The sequence below is a fragment of the Bufo bufo genome, chromosome 3 (genome assembly GCF_905171765.1).
Source record: "Bufo bufo chromosome 3, aBufBuf1.1, whole genome shotgun sequence".
In the NCBI taxonomy this organism is placed as follows: Eukaryota; Metazoa; Chordata; class Amphibia; order Anura; family Bufonidae; genus Bufo; species Bufo bufo.
Genome location: NC_053391.1, coordinates 553739910 through 553759891, shown reverse-complemented (window position 1 = coordinate 553759891; position 19982 = coordinate 553739910). Strand labels below are relative to the sequence as shown.

Sequence of the window (19982 nt, the reverse complement as noted above, 5' to 3'; positions counted from 1 at the left end):
AAGACCACTCTATTTGGTAGCCTGCCCCGACTACCTTGGAAATCCAGGGGTTCTGGGAGATGGATTCCCATGACCCCAGGAATCTTGAGAGTCTTCCCCCCACCCCGACGTCATTGCTTATCGGAGGATTTTGGGTGGGAGAAGGATTGGCCTCTTCCTCTTCCTCCTTTTGGATAGCTCCAACGTCCTGATTTCCCTTTCCCCCTGTAGTTTTTTTCTTGACCCGAGGAGGGGCGAAAAGGATACCGGCGTCTGGAGGGGCGATCTTCCGGAAACCCCTTCTTTCTGTCCGCGGCCTTCTCTAGAATCTTATCTAGCACCGGGCCAAACACATATTCTCCAGAAAAGGGTATGGAACAGAGCTTCAATTTAGACGTCTTGTCCCCCGACCAGCACTTCATCCAGAGGGCTCTTCTGGCTGCATTGGAAAGTGCCGCGTCTCTGGCGGAGAATCGGACTGATTCGGCAGAGGCATCCGCCAGGAAGGCCGTGGCGGATTTTAAAAGAGGGAGAGAACTAAGAATTTGTTCCCTAGATGTTCTATCCTTAATATGAGTTTCCAATTCTCCCAACCAAAGATACATGGATCGGGGGCGACTGAGGTAGCCGCAATATTGGTTTTAATATTGAACATGGACGCCTCCCAGGATTTCCTGAGAAGACTGTCCGCTTTACGATCCATTGAATCTTTAAGTTGGGAGGTATCTTCAAATGGGAGAGATGTTTTCTTGTTCACTTTGGCCACCTGTACATCGATCTTGGGAATTTCATTGAAAATTTTAGATTCCTCTGGATCAAAAAGCAACCTATTTTTGAACGCAGCCGGGACTCCCAGACGTCTTTCTGGATCTGCCCACTCATCAAGGACCATATCCCTAATACTCTCGTTAATGGGGAACACACGAGTTTTCTTGACCCTTAGGCCCCCAAACATTTCTTCTTGTACTGAATGGGTACGTTGCACTTCATCCACGCCCATGGTCGACCTTACTGCCTTTAATAGGTCGGACATTTCTTCTGTAGAAAAGTAATATCTACGACTGTCATCCACTGAGTCTGTATCAGAGACTCTCTCCCCCTCTTCCCATGACTTAACGGAGTGGGCACTTTCATCCGCCATAACTTCTAGGTCCGGAGGGGACGGAGACCTAGCCCGCTTCCTCTTAGGTTGCGGCAAGTCGAGGGGATTAGTGGACAGGTGGGCCAGGGATGAACGGATCTCTTCCTGAATCATAGTTTTCAATTCCTCTTTTAAGGAGGGTGCTTCATCCCGTACAATATTAGAAATACAAGACTTGCACAACTTTTTAGGGTAGTAGTCAGGAAGTCTGCTATTGCAGGAGATACATTTGAGTGTTTTTTTGATTTTTTTCGGGGCTTCTTTAGCCTAAAAGAGAGGAGAAGGCAGGGCATCAGGGTATGACCACTAGAGGGAGAGAGAGAGAGCAAGAGGGGGTCAGCAGAAGCGAGCTAGCTGCCCCTGGAAATAACTTCCTCTCTCTCTTTTTTCCCCCTTCCACCTATTACAGCAGGAGAGGGGGATCAACAGACTCCCTGACCTGCACAAACAATACCCCCGAAGGGGACTCACAGTTGGTAGCAGCGCCGGTGGCTCAGCTCTGGGGGATCGCTCAGATGCCGACATCGTCCTCTCTGCAGGCAAGGGTTCCGCACCAGTGGGGACCGATCCTGGGAGCGTTTTGACACGGGCGGTAACCAGCGTTTATGCCTCGGTTTTAAACTGGGCTCCATGCTGCCGCCGCGACGTCGCTTCCGGGTCGCCGGCCGCGACGTCATAAACATGCGCTCCATGCGCTCCATGCGCCGGCGCGCACCCAGCTATCGCCCAAGTAGGCTAGGAGGGAGTCTGCGCCAGGGAACAGGCCCCGGAATAACCAGGACGAGATAGGCCCTGAACCCCCTGCCCAGCGTTAGTACTTGGACCGCGGGAGGGCAGGGGGACGCCATGCTGGATGCCGGCGTTTTCCCAAAGGTAACGGAAAAATAAAAAATAAACAGGTTCCATTTCCTTAGCTTCATCTCCCTGCATACAGGGAGACCTTTCTCTGCCCTGTCCTCTGTAGGGACAGGAAACACTGGTGTTGGTGGTGGGAGGAGGGTATTTAACCTTTCTCTGTTCCTGCCCCTACAGAGGTCAGGGGTCAATCTCCTTGTATGCCGTCGTGATGATGCTATGGAAAAATAACATTTCTCAGCTTTTATTTAAATTTGAGCAAAAAATACAAGATGTTCCGCACTGTGGAAAATCTCAGAGGATGTGGTCGGAAGCCAAAAGTGACATCTGTGCTGGCCAGGAGGATAGTTAGAGAGGTGAAAAAGAATCCAAGGATCACCACCAAGGCCATCCTGGTGAATCTGGGCTCTGCTGGTGGCAATGTCTCAAGGCAGACAATCCAACGGACACTGCACACTGCTGGGTTCCACGGATGCAGAGCAAGGAGGATGCCACTTCTCCAGATAAGGCACACAAAAGGTCGCTTGGCTTTTGCAAAAGCTCATCTGGACAAAGAAGAAGACTTCTGATCTTCTGTGTTATGGTCAGATGAAACAAAAATTGAATTGTTTGGTCACAATGATGTTTCCTTCATTTAGCGTAAAAAAGGAGTAGCCTTCAACCCAAAGAACATCATCCCCACTGTCAAACATGGTGGTGGGAACCTAATGCTTTGGGGGTGTTTTTCAGCCAATGACCAGGGAACCTAATCACAGTAAACGGCACCATGAAAAAAGAGCAATACATGAAGATTCTCAACGACAACATCAGGCAGTCTGCAGAGAAACTTGGCCTTGGGCATCAGTGGACATTTCAAAATGACCCAAAACACACAGCAAAAGTGGTGAAGAAATGGTTAACAGACAACAACATTAACGTTTTGGAGTGGCCCAGCCAGAGTCCAGACTTGAATCCAATTGAGAATCTGTGGAGGGAGCAAAAGATCAGGGTGATGGCAAGAAGACCCTCCAACCTGAAAGATTTGGAGCTCATTGCTAAAGATGAATGGGCAAAAATACCTGTGGAGACATGCAAAAAGCTGGTCTGCAATTATAGGAAGCGTTTGATTGCTGTAATAGCCAATAAAGGCTTTTCTATTGATTATTGAGAAGGGTATGAATAATTTTGGACTGGACACTTTTTGCTCAAATGTAAATAAAAGCTGAGAAATGTTTTTTTCCCACAATAATGCCTCTTGTACATAGTCTTATCTTTTGGGAGACAACTATGTCATTTCCCGTAAAAAAAATTACTTGCTGGTTGAATAAAAGTAACTAAGTCAAAATTTGCCAGGGGTATGAATAATTATGGGCAGCACTAATAAATAAATTATATATATATATATATATATATATATATATATATATATATATACATACACATACACATACACACACACACATATATATATATATATATATATATATATATATATATATATATATATATATACACATATACACACACACACAGACACAGTATCTCACAAAAGTGAGTACACCCCTCACATTTTTGTAAATATTTTATTATATCTTTTCATGGGACAACACTGAAGATCTGACACTTTGATACAATGTAAAGTAGTCAGTGTACAGCTTGTATAACAGTGTAAATTTGGAGTGCCCTCAAAATTACTCAAAACACAGCCACTAATGTCTAAACCGCTGGCAACAAAAGTGAGTACACCCCTAAGTGAAAATGGCCAAATTGTGCCCAAAGTGTTAATATTTTGTGTGGCCACCATTATTACCCAGCACTGCCTTAACTTTCTTGGGCATAGAGTTCACTAGAGCTTCACAGGTTGCCACTGGAATCCTCTTCCATTCCTCCATGACGACATCATAAAGTTGGGCGATGTTAGAGACCTTTCCCTCCTCTAACTTCGGTTTGAGGATACCCCACAGATGCTCAATAGGGTTTAGGTCTGAAGACATGATTGGCCAGTCCAGTACCTTTACCCTCAGTTTCTTTAGCAAGGCAGTGGTCGTCTTGGAGGTGTGTTTGGGGTCGTTATGTTGGAATACTGCCCTGTGGCCTAGTTTCTAATGGGAGGGGATCATGCTCTGCTTCAGTATGTCACAGTACATGTTGGTATTCATGGTTCCCTCAATGAACTGTAGCCCCCCACAGCCAGCAGCCCTTATGCAGCCCCAAACCATGACACTATGCTTAACTGTAGGCAAGGAACACTTGTCTTTGTACTCCTCATCTGGCTGCCGCCACACACGCTTGACACCATCTGAACCATATAAATTTATCAATAACAACGGGACATTGTTCCAGTAATCCAAGTTCTTAGTCTGCTTGCCTTCAGCAAACAATTTGAGGACTTTAGAATAGGCTTCCTTCTGGTTCGACAGCCATGCAGACCAATTTGATGCAGTGTGTGGCGTATGGTCTGAGCACTGACAGGCTGACCCCCCACCCCTTTAACCTCTGCAGCAATGCTGGCAGCACTCATACATCTTTTTTGAGGTTTAGGCTACTTTCTCACTAGCGGGGGTGGGGGGGTAACAGCAGCGCACGGCGAGAGGCTGCTGGAATAAATGTCGGACATGTCGTAGTTTTATTCCGGCAGCCTCTCGCCGTGTGCTGCCGTGCCTCCATTGGAACTCCGCCTTCATTACAATCAATGGGGACGGAGCGGCAGTCCAGGGGCACACTTTCACTAGCTGCAGGACTGATCCGACAGGCTGTTCACCCGACGGAACAGCCTGCCGGGGGTCCGTGCCCTAGTGTGAAAGTAGCCTTCCATAATAGAAACCACATTTTAGAAACTACACCTCTCAAGATGTTAAAAACTGATTTTACACACGTTGTTAACCCTTCATGTTTTCCACAAGAATTAATGGAAAATGGAGATAAAATTTCAGAATTTCACCTTTTTGGCAGATTTTCCATTTTAATCAATTTTTCCAGTAACAAAGCAAGGTTTAACAGCCAAACAAAACTCAATATTTATTGCCCCGATTCTGTAGTTTACAGAAACACCCCATATGTGGTTGCAAACTGCTGGTATGGCCACATGGCAGGGCGGAAAAGGAAAGGAGCGCCATGTGGTTTTTAGAAGGCAGATTTTGCTGGACTGGTTTTTTGACACCATGTCCCATTTGAAGCCCCCCTGATGCACCCCTAGAGTAGAAACTCCAAAAAAGTGACCCCATTTTGGAAACTATGGGATAAGGTGGCAGTTTTGTTGGTACTATTTTAGGGTACATATGATTTTTGGTTGCTCTATATTACACTTTTTGTGAGGCAAGGTAACAAGAAATAGCTGTTTTGGCACAGTTTTATTATTTTTGTTATTTACAATGTTCATCTGACGGTTAGATTATGTGCTATTTTTATAGAGAAGGTTATTACGGACGTGACAATACCAAATATGACTGACATTTTGTTTTGACTGACCAAATATGACTGACATTCTGAAAGCCATAGTTTTTTTGGTTTTTTTTTTTGGCGTCTTATGTAGTGTGCTCTTTTTTTGGTATGCGATGACGGTTTGATTGGTACTATTTTAGGGTGCATATGACTTTTTGATCGCTTGGCATTACAACTTTTTGTTATGCAAGGTGACAAAAAAAATAGCTTTTTTGTGGCACTGTTTCTTTTTCTTTTTTTACGGTGTTCACCTGAGGGGTTGTGTCATGTGATATTTTCATAGAGCTGGATACTACGGGCGCATTGATACCGAATATGTATTTTTTATTTACCGTATTTCATTTTAACACAATAGCATTTTTGAAACAAAAAATGATGTTTTAATGTCTCCATGTTCTGAGAGCTATAGTTTTTTTTTGTTTTTTTTTTGAGCGATTTTCTTATGTAGGGGCTCTTTTTGTGGAACGAGGTGACATTTATTGGTACCATTTTGTGGGACATACGCCTTTTTGATCACTTGATGTTGCACTTTTTGTGATGTAAGGTGACAAAAATGGCTTATTTTGACAGTTTTTATTTTTTATGGAGTTTATCGGAAAGGGTGAATCATGTGATATATTTATAGAGCCGGCTGTCACGGACGCGGCAATACCAAATATGTCTTATTTATTTCCTATTTAAAAAAAATAAAATTTTTATTACTTAAATGGGGATTTTATTTTTTATTTTTTTACACTTTGTCTCTTCATATTTTGCGGACCTAAAAATGGATATGGTCGCGTGCAGGAGGACTAACAATCATTCATCTCCCATGCACTGTCCATCGCCTTTTAAACTAGTTCTAATTAACTTGTTTTATTGTCATCTGCTTGTTATGGGCTGAAAACGAGTCATGCAAGTCTGCCTCATAAACAGCAAAAGTAACAGCCCAAATCATGTGAAGGAAGACTAGTGCGAGTCCAGCAGCTGGTACAGGCAAGTCTACTCAGTTCTAACAAGTTCTAACCACACCAGCAACATGTATTTCCCCACCCTGGCTTCCTCCCTTTCCACAATCCCAGGGCACAGTAACAGAGCTGATCCTGACCCGAAAACAGATCTCAAATAAGAAACGCCCTGGCCTATGATTTACTAGATCCAAAAGTTAATTGAAAAAGTAAACCTTAAAGGGGTTGCTCACTTCAGCAAATGGCATTTATCATGTAGAGAAAGATACTACAAGGCACTTGCTAATGTATTGTCCATATTGCCTCCTTTGCTGGCTTGACCCATTTTTCCATCACATTATACACTGCTCCTATCCATGTGTTTTGACCAATCCAGCAGCGGTGGCCATGCTTGCACACTACAGGAAAAAGCGACGGCCTCTTTGATGGCTGGGACCCTGTGAGCACGCATAAGCATGCATGTGCCGCAGATCCCATCCCGGCCACCTCGTATCAGCACTGCAGCAGTGGCCGTAACCCATGGAAATGAGAAGTGTATAATGTGATGGAAAAACGAAACAAGCAAGCAAAGGAGACAATACAGACAAGCACAATACATTAGCAATTGCCTTGTATTAACTTTCTCTACATGATAAAGGTCATTTGCTGAAGTGAGACAATTCCTTTAAAGGGGTTGTCCACATTCTAGCTATTTATACAGTAGAAGGAGCTGGAAACAGAAATCTGTGTCCACTATCCAGTGGCTGCACTTTGTTATTGCTCCCATTGAAGTGAAAACTGAGCTGCAGGAATCCGGCACAGTCATACACAGACTGAAGCTGAGCTTCCAGCTACGTTCTCTAGGTTGGTTCTGGCAGCTGCTGTTGCAAATAGCTGATTGGTAAATTGGTGTTGGAATTAATATTGGTCATGAGGATAACTCGTCAATATCCAGAACCCAGATAACCCCCTTAAGAGCAGCATCTGTATTACTGGGCAGTTTCTTTACCCTGTAACCCTACTACAGTTTGAACAGAAGCTGTATTATAAATTCTGAAAAGCTTTTAAATTATGAGAAATATTCAACATCAGATGGCCTGTGTATGAATATATGTTACCGGGAAAAAATTAATTCCATTAGTGCATGTGCCTGTTGCCATGTCCTGTACAGCCATGAGGAAAAAGCCTAAGGCTAGTTTCACACTAGCGTTCAGAGACCCGGCACGGAAAAGACTGCTGGCTACATTAACTATAATAGGGCCAATGGGCATCCAGGCAGTGTCCGGCAATGCCGAATCCAGGGAGCCCCATCAGTCTGTTCCGTGACGGCTCTCTGAACACTAGTGTGAAACTAGCTTAATCTAACTGCTCTGATATAATGAGTTTTTCCTGTATTATGTACACACAAGTCGCTGAGCACTGTTACACGGCAGTGTCTTCTCTTTTAGGCTCTGTTCATATCATGTTCAGAGCCAAGGTCAGTGGTATACATTGGGAGGATCTCCGACATGTACCTCAGAAGAAGGCTGCAAGGCATGACACTGTACACACACTATGTGGGTTACCTGGCTAATAGGCTACTATTAAATCCTGTCAAGTGTAGTCCTACAAGGGGGGCGTGGCCTGAGAGCGCATGGAGTAGGTCGCACCGCACATAGCTCCTGCAGATATCCTGATTTTCGAGTGGTAGCAACCCCCTGAATCGCTGATCCTTCCTTACCTGGTGGTTGAGAGGGGACAGGAGGGTGCGGTGGTAAATTTCTGAGCTCCGACATGCCGAGGAAGTCCGGTAAAGGGCCGCGATCCGACAGGCCAGAGGTGAGCCGGCATGGCGCCGAGGAAGAAGAGGGGCCGGCCTTACAGCCCAAGCTGAGCCAGAGTGCGGCCGCAAAGCTGAGCAGGTTTGCTCGCACAGATAGCGATGTGGGAGATTGGGCAGAGGGAAAGGAGACGGACGCTCATACCTCCTCTGAACAGGAGGATGGATCCATCGATGGGGAGGCCCTGGATGCGGTGAATTGGCCGCCATTAACCCCTGCACGGCCGGCAAAAGACGCGGTAGGCCCTAAAGCTGTGGTCAATGCAGAGCCTACTTTAAAAGATATCATGGCCGCTGTGGCCAGCTGTAACAGCACACTGAAGATGCTTACAGTGCAAGTTGGTAGCCTGAGGTCGGATGTGTCTTTAATTAGGCATGACCTACACAAAATTTCTGAGCGCACCTCTGAATTGGAGAAGAGGGTGTCCACCATAGAGGACGTTATTCAGCCTTTGCAAATGGCGGCAAAAACAACTGCTAAGGACATTGCTGCTTTATACGCCAAAACAGATGATCTGGAGAACAGGTCCAGAAGGAATAACCTGCGGATTGTGGGTATGCCAGAGAAGACGGAGGGGGATAATGCCACAGAGTTTGTGGAAAAATGGTTGCATCAACTATTTCATGAGAAAGGTCTATCTTCCCTATATGCGGTGGAGCGGGCGCACAGAGTCCCCATGCGGCCGCTTCCGCCTGGCAGACCTCCCCGTCCTATACTGGCGAAGATCCTGCATTTTAAGGACCGGGACACTATCCTGCGGCAATCAAGGGACAATGAGGAGATGGTCCTGAATGGGGTTAAAGTGTCCATATTTCCGGATTATTCCAACGAAGTGCAGCGGAGGAGAAGTAGATTTATGGATATAAAGAAAAGGCTGAGAGCTCTACAAGCCCAGTACGCTATGCTGTTTCCTGCTAAACTGCGTGTGGTGGCATTGGGATCCACCAGATTTTTTGAAGATCCGGAGGAGGCGGCGCAGTGGCTGGACGTCCACGAGCGACAATTGAGAAGTGGAGCCCTGGACACTTGAAGGAGGCAGATATATGGTTTCATTTGTTCACTTTATATATGCATTTGCACTCTAGGGTTGCTTTAAATGTTGCACCAGTTAAGGAGTGTACTATGTAATGCTACCACATGGTAGATCCTGAGGAGGGAGCAGGCGGTAGAGAAAGTAAAATGTATTTCTCAGATGTGGGGAGGATTCTCTACCTGAGGAAATGTGTTATAAACTGTTATGTTTATTGTAGGTTGGGGGGCAGGTTTCTCTCGGATTGCCCTGTTTTAATGTGTGAAGTGGATACAGAGGGGACAGTGATCCCCCAGTTACAGTAACCTGATTATGAGAGGGAGGGAGGGGGGTGGGGGGGCAGGGAGAAGGTTTGGGGGAAGGGTTAAGGTCTTGAACTATGAGCAAATGTTGTATGAGTGAGTTGTGAGATTCAAGTATGGTCTGAAGTTCTACCATGTCACAGGTGATTAGAGTTTTAAGTTGGAATGTGAGAGGGATGGCGGATGCACGGAAAAGACAGTGCATTTTTCAATACTTGGGGCGGTTTCAGCCGGCTATATGTTGCCTTCAGGAAACGCATTTGACTGGAGAAAATTTACACTGGATGAGTAAAAATTGGGTGATCCATGCGTTACATTCAACTCATTCCTCTCATTCTAGAGGGGTAAGTATGATTGTGCATAGTAGTATTAGGTATGAACATATGCAGGATTGTGTGGATGCTGAGGGTAGATATGTGTGTGTTGTGTGTAAGGTGGATGGAATACAGGTGGTGCTGGTGTCTGTGTACGTGCCTCCGCCGTTTGCTTCCCCATTAATAAGAGAGATTATGGACTTTGTGGCGGACTTCCCTGGGTTGCCATGGCTATAGGTGGGGGACTTCAATTGCACGCTGAATGACTCCCTAGATAGATGCCGGGTGGAGGGAGCAGGTGGTCTACCTGGGAGTGCGGCTCTCAGGAATATTTTGGGTGAGGTAGGAGTACAGGATGTATGGAGATTGCGTAACCCAGATAAGCGTGAATTCTCGTGTAGATCCGCCACGCACCATTCGCTATCGCGTATAGATTTGGCCCTTGTTAACGATATAATGCTACCACTGGTTAAGGATGTTGTCTATCATCCTCGGTCGTTGTCTGACCATTCTCTGGAGCAGATTGACTTGTGCCTGGGGGTGCTCAGACAGGGACCGAGGCTGTGGAAGTGTAACTCTCATTGGCTGAATGTGTTGGGTGACCTGTCGGGGATCTCTCTGGAAATTAAGGAATTTTTTGATATCAATACAGGGACGGCTTCGATACCAGGTGTATGGGACGCCATGAAAGCATTCCTGAGGGGAGTCTTGATGAAAGAAATCAGCAAGCACAAATCCAGATCTAGGGAGGCGGATGTTAAGGCGCATGTACTAGTGGCTGAGGCCGAGAGAGAGTTTAGTAGATACCCCACCATGGTTAGTAGTGAGGCGCTGGCGGTAGCTCAGGAGCAGCTGAGATGTCATTTAGTCCAGGCCGCAGAAAGAAAGAGAAGCTTTTATCGTCAGAGATCCTTTGATGAAGGCGAGTCATCTGTTGTCGGTGGTCTCACAGGCCCAGAGAGGCTCCTCTTGTATTCAGGAATTGAGAGATGACAGGGGGAATAGTAGCCAGGACACGAAAGGAATATTAGATATTCTAAAAAGCTTTTATGTATCTCTATATACTTCCACTGGATCTAGTTCTGATGAGGCTCTGAATGATTTCCTAGAGGAGGCACAGTTATCGGCGTTGTCAGAGGAGGATAGAGAAAGGCTGGAGGAGCCGATTACACTCGAGGAACTGGAAGCTGCACTTGGGGACATGGCAAGTGGTAAGGCGCCGGGAGCTGATGGTCTCCCAGTAGAGGTGTATAAAAAGCTGCAGGGGATATTACTTCCTGAATTACTTAAGGTGTTTGAGCACTCATTGGAGGCAGGTTCGTTACCACATTCGATGCAGGAAGCTATAATTGTGGTTATACCTAAACCTGGAAAGGATCCTAAAATACCGGATTCCTACAGACCAATTTCACTTCTCACGGCTGATGTTAAGCTCCTGGCGAAGGTGTTAGCGAACAGGCTGTCCAAGGTGATTCTGACCATAGTACACCCGGATCAAACGGGGTTTATGCCAGGGAAATCGACTGCTATTAATCTTCGTAGGCTGTACACTAGTTTAAATATTCCGGCGGATAACAGTGGAGACAGGGCCTTACTTGCGCTTGACGCCGCCAAGGCGTTTGACAGTGTGGAATGGAGGTACTTGTGGGGGGTCCTGAGAACTATGGGCTTTGGAGAGCGGTTCATTCAGTGGGTACAGGTCCTGTATTCTAGTCCTAAGGCGAGAATTAGAGCGAATGGAGGGTTGTCAGATTGTTTTCCCCTTGCCAGGGGCTCCAGGCAGGGATGCCCATTGTCGCCCTTATTGTTTGCTCTTGCAATAGAGCCGCTTGCGGCGCATATCCGCTTATCAACAAATATAGAGGGGTTTAGATACGGTGGGCTGCACAATAAAGTGGCTATGTACGCTGATGATACTCTACTTTTTATGGGCGATACTGGTGCATCCCTGGATGCGGCCATGGTATTGATTGACAGATTTGGTAGCTTCTCTGGACTTCGGATAAATTGGCAAAAATCCTCTTTGATGCCAATTGATGGGCAGGCCCTGTCAGGCAGACAAGTAGATAGTCTGGTGCCTTGGGTGGATAAATTTAAATACCTGGGATTGCATATAACACCGAGACTATCGGATTTTGAAGACCTTAATCTGTTCCCATTGCTGGCTACTTTTAGGCTTAAAGTGAGGTCATGGTGTAGACTCTTTCTTTCGGTGGTAGGTAGAGTTAACCTTTTAAAAATGGTTATGATGCCCCAGTTGCTATATGTACTGAATAATGCTCCCGTATGGATCCCTCTGGATAGATTCAAGAAAATTCACTCTATATTTAGGGATCTTATTTGGAAGTATAGGCAGGCTAGGATAAAACTGGAGACATTGCAGTATCCTAAGTCGGAAGGGGGCCTGGCTGTCCCTAACGCATGGATTTATTTTCTGGCTTCCCAATGTCAGCATTTTAAGGGATGGATTGATCTACAAGCACCGGATATGACTGGGCAGATATTGCAGCATTGGCTGGGCAGTCGTGACCTCATGGGTATTCTGGAAGGCTCAGGAATGCATGCTGGGAGGGAAAAACTCCCTCTTATTGAACTTATGAAAAGAGTTTGGGCAAAGGTGAAGCAGCTAAGAGGTGTGGGTGGAATTAGTGAACTTTCCCCTATTGGAAAGAATCACCTGTTGCCCGAATTATTTGCCATACCAGGACTTAGGAACTGGGAAACTTATGGAGTGACGAGAATTGGCCAATTAATTAAGGACAAGATATGTAAGTCATTTCAAAACCTGCAGCAGGAATTTAATATTCCAAGGGAGTGGTTCTATAAATATCTTCAAATAAGGCATGCCCTTGAGGTCACACTGCGGAAAGGATGTGTGATAGCTCAAATGGAGGTGGTTCATAAGCTTGTTCTCCCGACAGGTGGGGGAAAAAGAGGGCTGATATCACAGTTGTATGCTCTTTTACTGGAAAAATTCTTAGAGGGGTTTCCGCTTTCAAGAATGAAAAAATGGGAGGCTGACGTGGGGGATATGTCTAAAGATAAGTGGGAAGATATATTGGAACGGGTCCCCAAGGTGTCCCTGAGCGAACAGGGCAAATTGTCCCAATTATTTATTATACATAGAGTGTACAAAACACCGGTGTTCCTAAAAAAGATTGGAGTGAGAAGTGATGACAAGCGTCCAAAGTGTATGAAGATGGTGCAGACTTGTTACATATGCTGTGGTCTTGTCCAGTAGTTGGTAATTATTGGGAGGATGTTAGAAATATGATTAATAGCAAAATGACATTGAAAATTCAAAAAGACCCTAAGGTGTGTATTTTGAGGTATGTGTCTGAGATTGGAGGGACTGAATCGGTCAAGATAGCTGTGGGGAGGTTGCTGTATGTGGCCAGGAAACTGATTGCTATGAGGTGGATCCAGGGAAGTCCGCCTACACTGAGTGAGTTTGAACGGAAGGTGCATGACATGCTGATACTTGAAAAAGGGGTGTATGTGAAGAGAGGGTGTCCTCAGAAGTTTGATAAAATGTGGAGTGAATGGTTCTCTCATACTCACGTGGTTATATAGGCTCGTAATGGTCAAGACCAGTTGCCAGGGAGGGGGGGTTAGGGCAGGGTGGGGGGGGGGAGGGATGTTGGGGAGGTTAAGATATTGGTAACTCTCTGTCTCAAATTTTTGTTTTAGCATGTGTACACGCAATGTATAGATACTTGATAAAACTGTGTGTTGGTATTTCTATGATTACTGTTGTACACTGATTCCACATGGTGGATAAAGCAAAGGAAAATACAACGTATTGTTTTATGTTATACTCTGTATTTATTGGTTCAATAAAAACGATTTGATTTAAAGTGTAGTCCTACAAACAAACTGTGCACAGTCAACTACATGCTGGACACAACCCAGAAAAGCATATCCACAGTGAATGAGCTGTTCTAGTCTTTATATACAATTGCCCGTCAGCCGAACCTGCAGATTTTTTTCAGGACCAGATGATAATTTAGTATGTATGGGTAGCTCTAGGTTCTCTCACGACAGATGATGTCAGGAGAGAAAAGACTCTGGCAATTCGAATTTCAACAGCTGATCCTATTGTTCTCCCGGGAAATAAGACGCCACCAGAGGTGTCCTTTCAGTCTACAGCCATTGAAAGGTATATGGGCTCCTCTCTCGGGTATATGAGGCGGCAGGTAATTACTACTGTCTTGGCAAGTTCAAAATCATAAATAGCAACAAATAAGAAAACTAGTCACAAAACAGTCATTAACATACCTTTGGGAGGCCATCAACACAGGAAATCCCAGCGGAGTCCAGAAAGTCAACAAAGCTGGAGACAAAGACATTTTTTACCTACGGAATGAGTTAAAATGGATTAAAATAAATGCCATACTGGAGTTATTAGTCAGCACAAGAACTGAAAAATCAAATTTTTAGGATAGATAGAGAGATTATATATATATATATATATATATATATATATATATATATATATATATATATATATATATATATATATACATACATATACATACATACATACATACATATACACATACACAGTACAGACCAAAAGTTTGGACACACCTTCTCATTCAAAGAGTTTTCTTTATTTTCATGACTATGAAAATTGTAGATTCACACTGAAGGCATCAAAACTATGAATTAACACATGTGGAATTATATACATAGCAAACAAGTGTGAAACAACTGAAAATATGTCATATTCTAGGTTCTTCAAAGTAGCCACCTTTTGCTTTGATTACTGCTTTGCACACTCTTGGCATTCTCTTGATGAGCTTCAAGAGGTAGTCCCCTGAAATGGTTTTCACTTCACAGGTGTGCCCTGTCAGGTTTAATAAGTGGGATTTCTTGCCCTATAAATGGGGTTGGGACCATCAGTTGCGTTGTGGAGAAGAAGTCAGGTGGATACACAGCTGATAGTCCTACTGAATAGACTGTTAGAATTTGTATTATGGCAAGAAAAAAGCAGTTAAGTAAAGAAAAAACGAGTGGCCATCATTATTTTAAGAAATGAAGGTCAGTCAGTCAGCCGAAAAATTGGGAAAACTTTAAAAGTAAGGGCTGTTTGACCATGAAGGAGAGTGATGGGGTGCTGCGCCAGATGACCTGGCCTCCACAGTCACCGGACCTGAACCCAATCGAGATGGTTTGGGGTGAGCTGGACCGCAGAGTGAAGGCAAAAGGGCCAACAAGTGCTAAGCATCTCTGGGAACTCCTTCAAGACTGTTGGAAGACCATTTCAGGGGACTACCTCTTGAAGCTCATCAAGAGAATGCCAAGAGTGTGCAAAGCAGTAATCCAAGCAAAAGGTGGCTACTTTGAAGAACCTAGAATATGACATATTTTCAGTTGTTTGACACTTGTTTGTTATGTATATAATTCCACATGTGTTAATTCATAGTTTTGATGCCTTCATAGTCATGAAAATAAAGAAAACTCTTTGAATGAGAAGGTGTGTCCAAACTTTTGGTCTGTACTGTATATATATATATATATATATATATATATTTATTAAAACATGCAGCAGCACTCTTAGGTTGCCAGGTCCAAATCCCACTTTAATTCCTGGACCAGGAACAGTAGAACAAAATTGATGAAATGAGGGCAGCACTCCGGTCTTGTGGTGAAAAAGGTGGATTTTATTACACCCAACAGCAATGCCGCATTTCAGCTCGCTCAATGGAGCCTTTGTCAAGCTTGACAAAGGCTCCATTGAGCGAGCTGAAATGCGGCATTGCTGTTGGGTGTAATAAAATCCACCTTTTTCACCACAAGACCGGAGTGCTGCCCTCATTTCATCAATTTTATATACAGGGAGTGCAGAATTATTAGGCAAGTTGTATTTTTGAGGATTAATTTTATTATTGAACAACAACCATGTTCTCAATGAACCCAAAAAACTCATTAATATCAAAGCTGAATATTTTTGGAAGTAGTTTTTAGTTTGTTTTTAGTTTTAGATATTTTAGGGGGATATCTGTGTGTGCAGGTGACTATTACTGTGCATAATTATTAGGCAACTTAACAAAAAACAAATATATACCCATTTCAATTATTTATTTTTACCAGTGAAACCAATAGAACATCTCAACATTCACAAATATACATTTCTGACATTCAAAAACAAAACAAAAACAAAATCAGTGACCAATATAGCCACCTTTCTTTGCAAGGACACTCAAAAGCCTGCCATCCATGGATTCTGTCAGTGTTTTGATCTGTTCACCATCAACATTGCGTGCAGCAGCAACCACAGCCTCCCAGACACTGTTCAGAGAGGTGTACTGTTTTCCCTCCTTGTAAATCTCACATTTGATGATGGACCACAGGTTCTCAATGGGGTTCAGATCAAGTGAACAAGGAGGCCATGTCATTAGATTTTCTTCTTTTATACCCTTTCTTGCCAGCCACGCTGTGGAGTACTTGGACGCGTGTGATGGAGCATTGTCCTGCATGAAAATCATGTTTTTCTTGAAGGATGCAGACTTCTTCCTGTACCACTGCTTGAAGAAGGTGTCTTCCAGAAACTGGCGGTAGGACTGAGAGTTGAGCTTGACTCCATCCTCAACCCGAAAAGGCCCCACAAGCTCATCTTTGATGATACCAGCCCAAACCAGTACTCCACCTCTACCTTGCTGGCGTCTGAGTCGGACTGGAGCTCTCTGCCCTTTACCAATCCAGCCACGGGCCCATCCATCTGGCCCATCAAGACTCACTCTCATTTCATCAGTCCATAAAACCTTAGAAAAATCAGTCTTGAGATATTTCTTGGCCCAGTCTTGACGTTTCAGCTTGTGTGTCTTGTTCAGTGGTGTAATATAGCAGGCTAGTTTTTTAAAATCTGTAACAAAACAGATGGGCGCACCATAGGGTAATTCTGTGAGTGTATAGTAATATACGGAGAAAGATGGTAAGGCTCACCTTGTGTGGTTGGGCAAATGTAGGCACAACACTATTGCAGGTATTTTCAAACAAGCCTGGACGTCTGGATATGGCGGTCTGCAGCCACGGGACCACAAGAGATCTTCAAAAGGAGAAGCCTGGAGCCCCCAAGAAGATGATGATGCAAAAGAACAAACCACGTCCCACGGCGCAAATTACCGTCAGCCCACGGGGCTGACGGTAATTTGCGCCGTGGGACGTGGTTTGTTCAGTGGTGGTAGTCTTTCAGCCTTTCAGCCTTTCTTACCTTGGCCATGTCTCTGAGTATTGCACACCTTGTGCTTTTGGGCACTCCAGTGATGTTGCAGCTCTGAAATATGGCCAAACTGGTGGCAAGTGGCATCTTGGCAGCTGCACGCTTGACTTTTCTCAGTTCAAGGGCAGTTATTTTGCGCCTTGGTTTTTCCACACGCTTCTTGCGACCCTGTTGACTATTTTGAATGAAACGCTTGATTTTTCGATGATCACGCTTCAGAAGCTTTGCAATTTTAAGAGTGCTGCATCCCTCTGCAAGATATCTCACTATTTTTGACTTTTCTGAGCCTGTCAAGTCCTTCTTTTGACCCATTTTGCCAAAGGAAAGGAAGTTGCCTAATAATTATGCACACCTAATATAGGGTGTTGTCATTAGACCACACCCCTTCTCATTACAGAGATGCACATCACCTAATATGCTTAATTGGTAGTAGGCTTTCGAGCCTATACAGCTTGGAGTAAGACAACATGCATAAAGAGGATGATGTGGTCAAAATACTCATTTGCCTAATAATTCTGCACGCAGTGTAAATAAATTTTAAGAATTTCTTATTTTTGTTATTTTTAATTTTCCATGTCAATATCTGTATTTAAACCAAAAACATAAAATCCTGCAGTTTTCACACTGGCCACTATGTCTAATAATTGGTGTCACTTCTTAGTTTGTACAGATCATTTTACTGCAGTTATCGGCTTCTGTCATTCTAATCCTGCCTGTAATGATATCACCTCTGTGCATAGATAAGAAAAGATCCACCATTCACTGTAGGTGAGTCCCAAAGTTTATCTGTTCTTTCTTTGTACAATGACCTCTGCACAGGTCACAGGAGTCTAGAAAATTCAACCATAGAAGTCAATGACGTCCTCTTCAGAACATTGTGTCTATGGACTATGTGCCTGCCGTAAAGCAACTTTCTTAATGCTGTTAAGAACAGCTGAGGCAAGATGGCAGCCGCCATAGTCATGTTCAGGAAATAGAATTGGAAAAAAAAAAAAAAATTGCAAACAGAAAATAAAAACAAAATACATGCCACTATCTGGTTTTAACTAAATTCTAATTAAGTAAAATTATAGTTCAATATATGTATCACATAATACTTCATCCTCAGTTTAGAAGATACAATTACACAAACAATTCAAGCAACACATTGATTAGATGTTCTAAGGTATTCGATTTAAAAATTACAGAAAATAAATACTGTATTAAAATATATTAATCAGCAGATTGTCAAAGGTTGCTGTACTTGGTTTACGACTCCTTTTTCATCCTTCAGAGCGAGTCAAATACAGGTCAGATGCAGACATATGTACAAAACATTAGACCAGGCATTCTCAACCTGCGGCCCTCCAGCTGTTGCAAAACTACAACTCCCATCATTCCCGGACAGCCTACAGCTATCAGCTATCTGGAGGGCCGCAGGTTGAGCATCACTGCATTAGACTATAGAGTAGGTGTCTATTCATTCAGGTTTCTTGATACAGGAGCGGATTCAAAAAGAGGGGAAGACGTGGCCGTAACCTTTTTATTTTCCCATCAACTCCGCTGCATGAGGGCACATACAGTATAACCCTTTCGGGAGAGAAGAGTTTATACATATATTAAAAAAATAAAAAAATAAAAGGACTTAAGCTTTATTTATTCTGTGCTTTGTGGGTCAGGATGTTACCAACTTTAAGTAGTTATTTTTGGCTCCTATATAAATTATCGGCATTTATATGTATCTAGTTAAACGTTTAAGTGTATATAAGCACAACACAACATAATAAAAATGTGCCAAACGTCTTACTGCCGAAGTAGTATATGCATTCTTGCCTCTGACACAGAGTTCTGTAAGTGATGACAAGACTGTCGTCAAGTGATGAGGAGGAACCTCCAAGAAGGCATCCCAGAATGACCACAGTTGAAACTCCCTAGCGAAGTGACCGCATAAGGACTACCCATCAGAAAAATATGAGCCTCAGATCTCTGAGTACCCAGGCAGCTCAGTGATCAAATTTAACATTGTAGGGCTCAGTCAGATAGACTTTAATGGGATTGTTCGGCCTGGAAACAGACCAACCCAATTCTTAGAACCTATGAAAATTTAAATAAATAAAATAAAACAATCAATATCTGTCCAGTCCCAACATTTCTATGCCATGGCAACATTCCTGGCCACCTGGGGTCCCTGCTAGACATATAGTTGCTTGGTCCAGTGACTGCTGCAGCCAATCGCTGGCCTCAGCTTTTACTAAGTGATGGCCTATGGTTATAATAGGCCATCACTAGCTGATTGGCAGCAGTCTGACAGCCCGCACCCCCATCGATCAGCTGTTCGGATGAAGTTCTGTCATTAGACTGTTGTATCCCAACTGATCAGTTAGTGACAGTCTACCATGAGTAAGAGCTGTATTAGACCTGCAGACGAGCATTAGGATTGTCGGGAAGATAGTGTTTCTAACAATCGCCTGCTCGCAGTGAAGGAGACTGCTGCTATTACATGCAGTGATCTCCTCCACAGTTTAGGGAACAATGATCACTAATACTATCGCTCGTCCCCATACAGAATGATTATTTTCCAGCAGCAGAGCATGATTTTATTTAGCTAATGATGTCCCAGACAAACTTCTTTGCCCAGCACCCCACATCAGTTTACACATAGCCCAACAGGTGGACCCCCAAAAGATGTAGCAACCAAATTCTGGGGCCTGTTATTGAATAAGTGGCTTTTGAAAAAGCCATCAAGACTTACTGGAGCACAGACAAATTGTACCACACCCAAATGTACTGTGTGGACATGTCTAGGACTTTTTCAGAGGCAATACCTCGGTTTCCTACAATATAACAATAATGAACAATGACCACCCTTAGATCTCTAGATGTGCCAGGTTTTAACAAACTGTTTAAACTTAGGCCTCCTCAGACATGTCAGTGTCAAGTTTGCCCAAGCGCACACTCTCAAGAGGTATATTTCCATAGAGGAGTCCCTGG

At 43.8% G+C, this 19982-nt stretch overlaps 1 protein-coding gene across 4 annotated transcripts in view; it reads right to left on the bottom strand.

Annotated features, from left to right (window-relative positions):
- The window catches only part of RB1 (RB transcriptional corepressor 1), a 350867-nt gene that overhangs the window by 215605 nt on the left and 115280 nt on the right, over positions 1 to 19982 (bottom strand). For all 4 annotated transcript variants that reach the window (XM_040425458.1, XM_040425460.1, XM_040425459.1 and 1 more), the window contains exon 9: positions 14066 to 14143. In XM_040425458.1, the coding sequence (XP_040281392.1) occupies positions 14066 to 14143 (78 nt within the window). The remainder of the gene's footprint in view (positions 1 to 14065; positions 14144 to 19982) is intronic.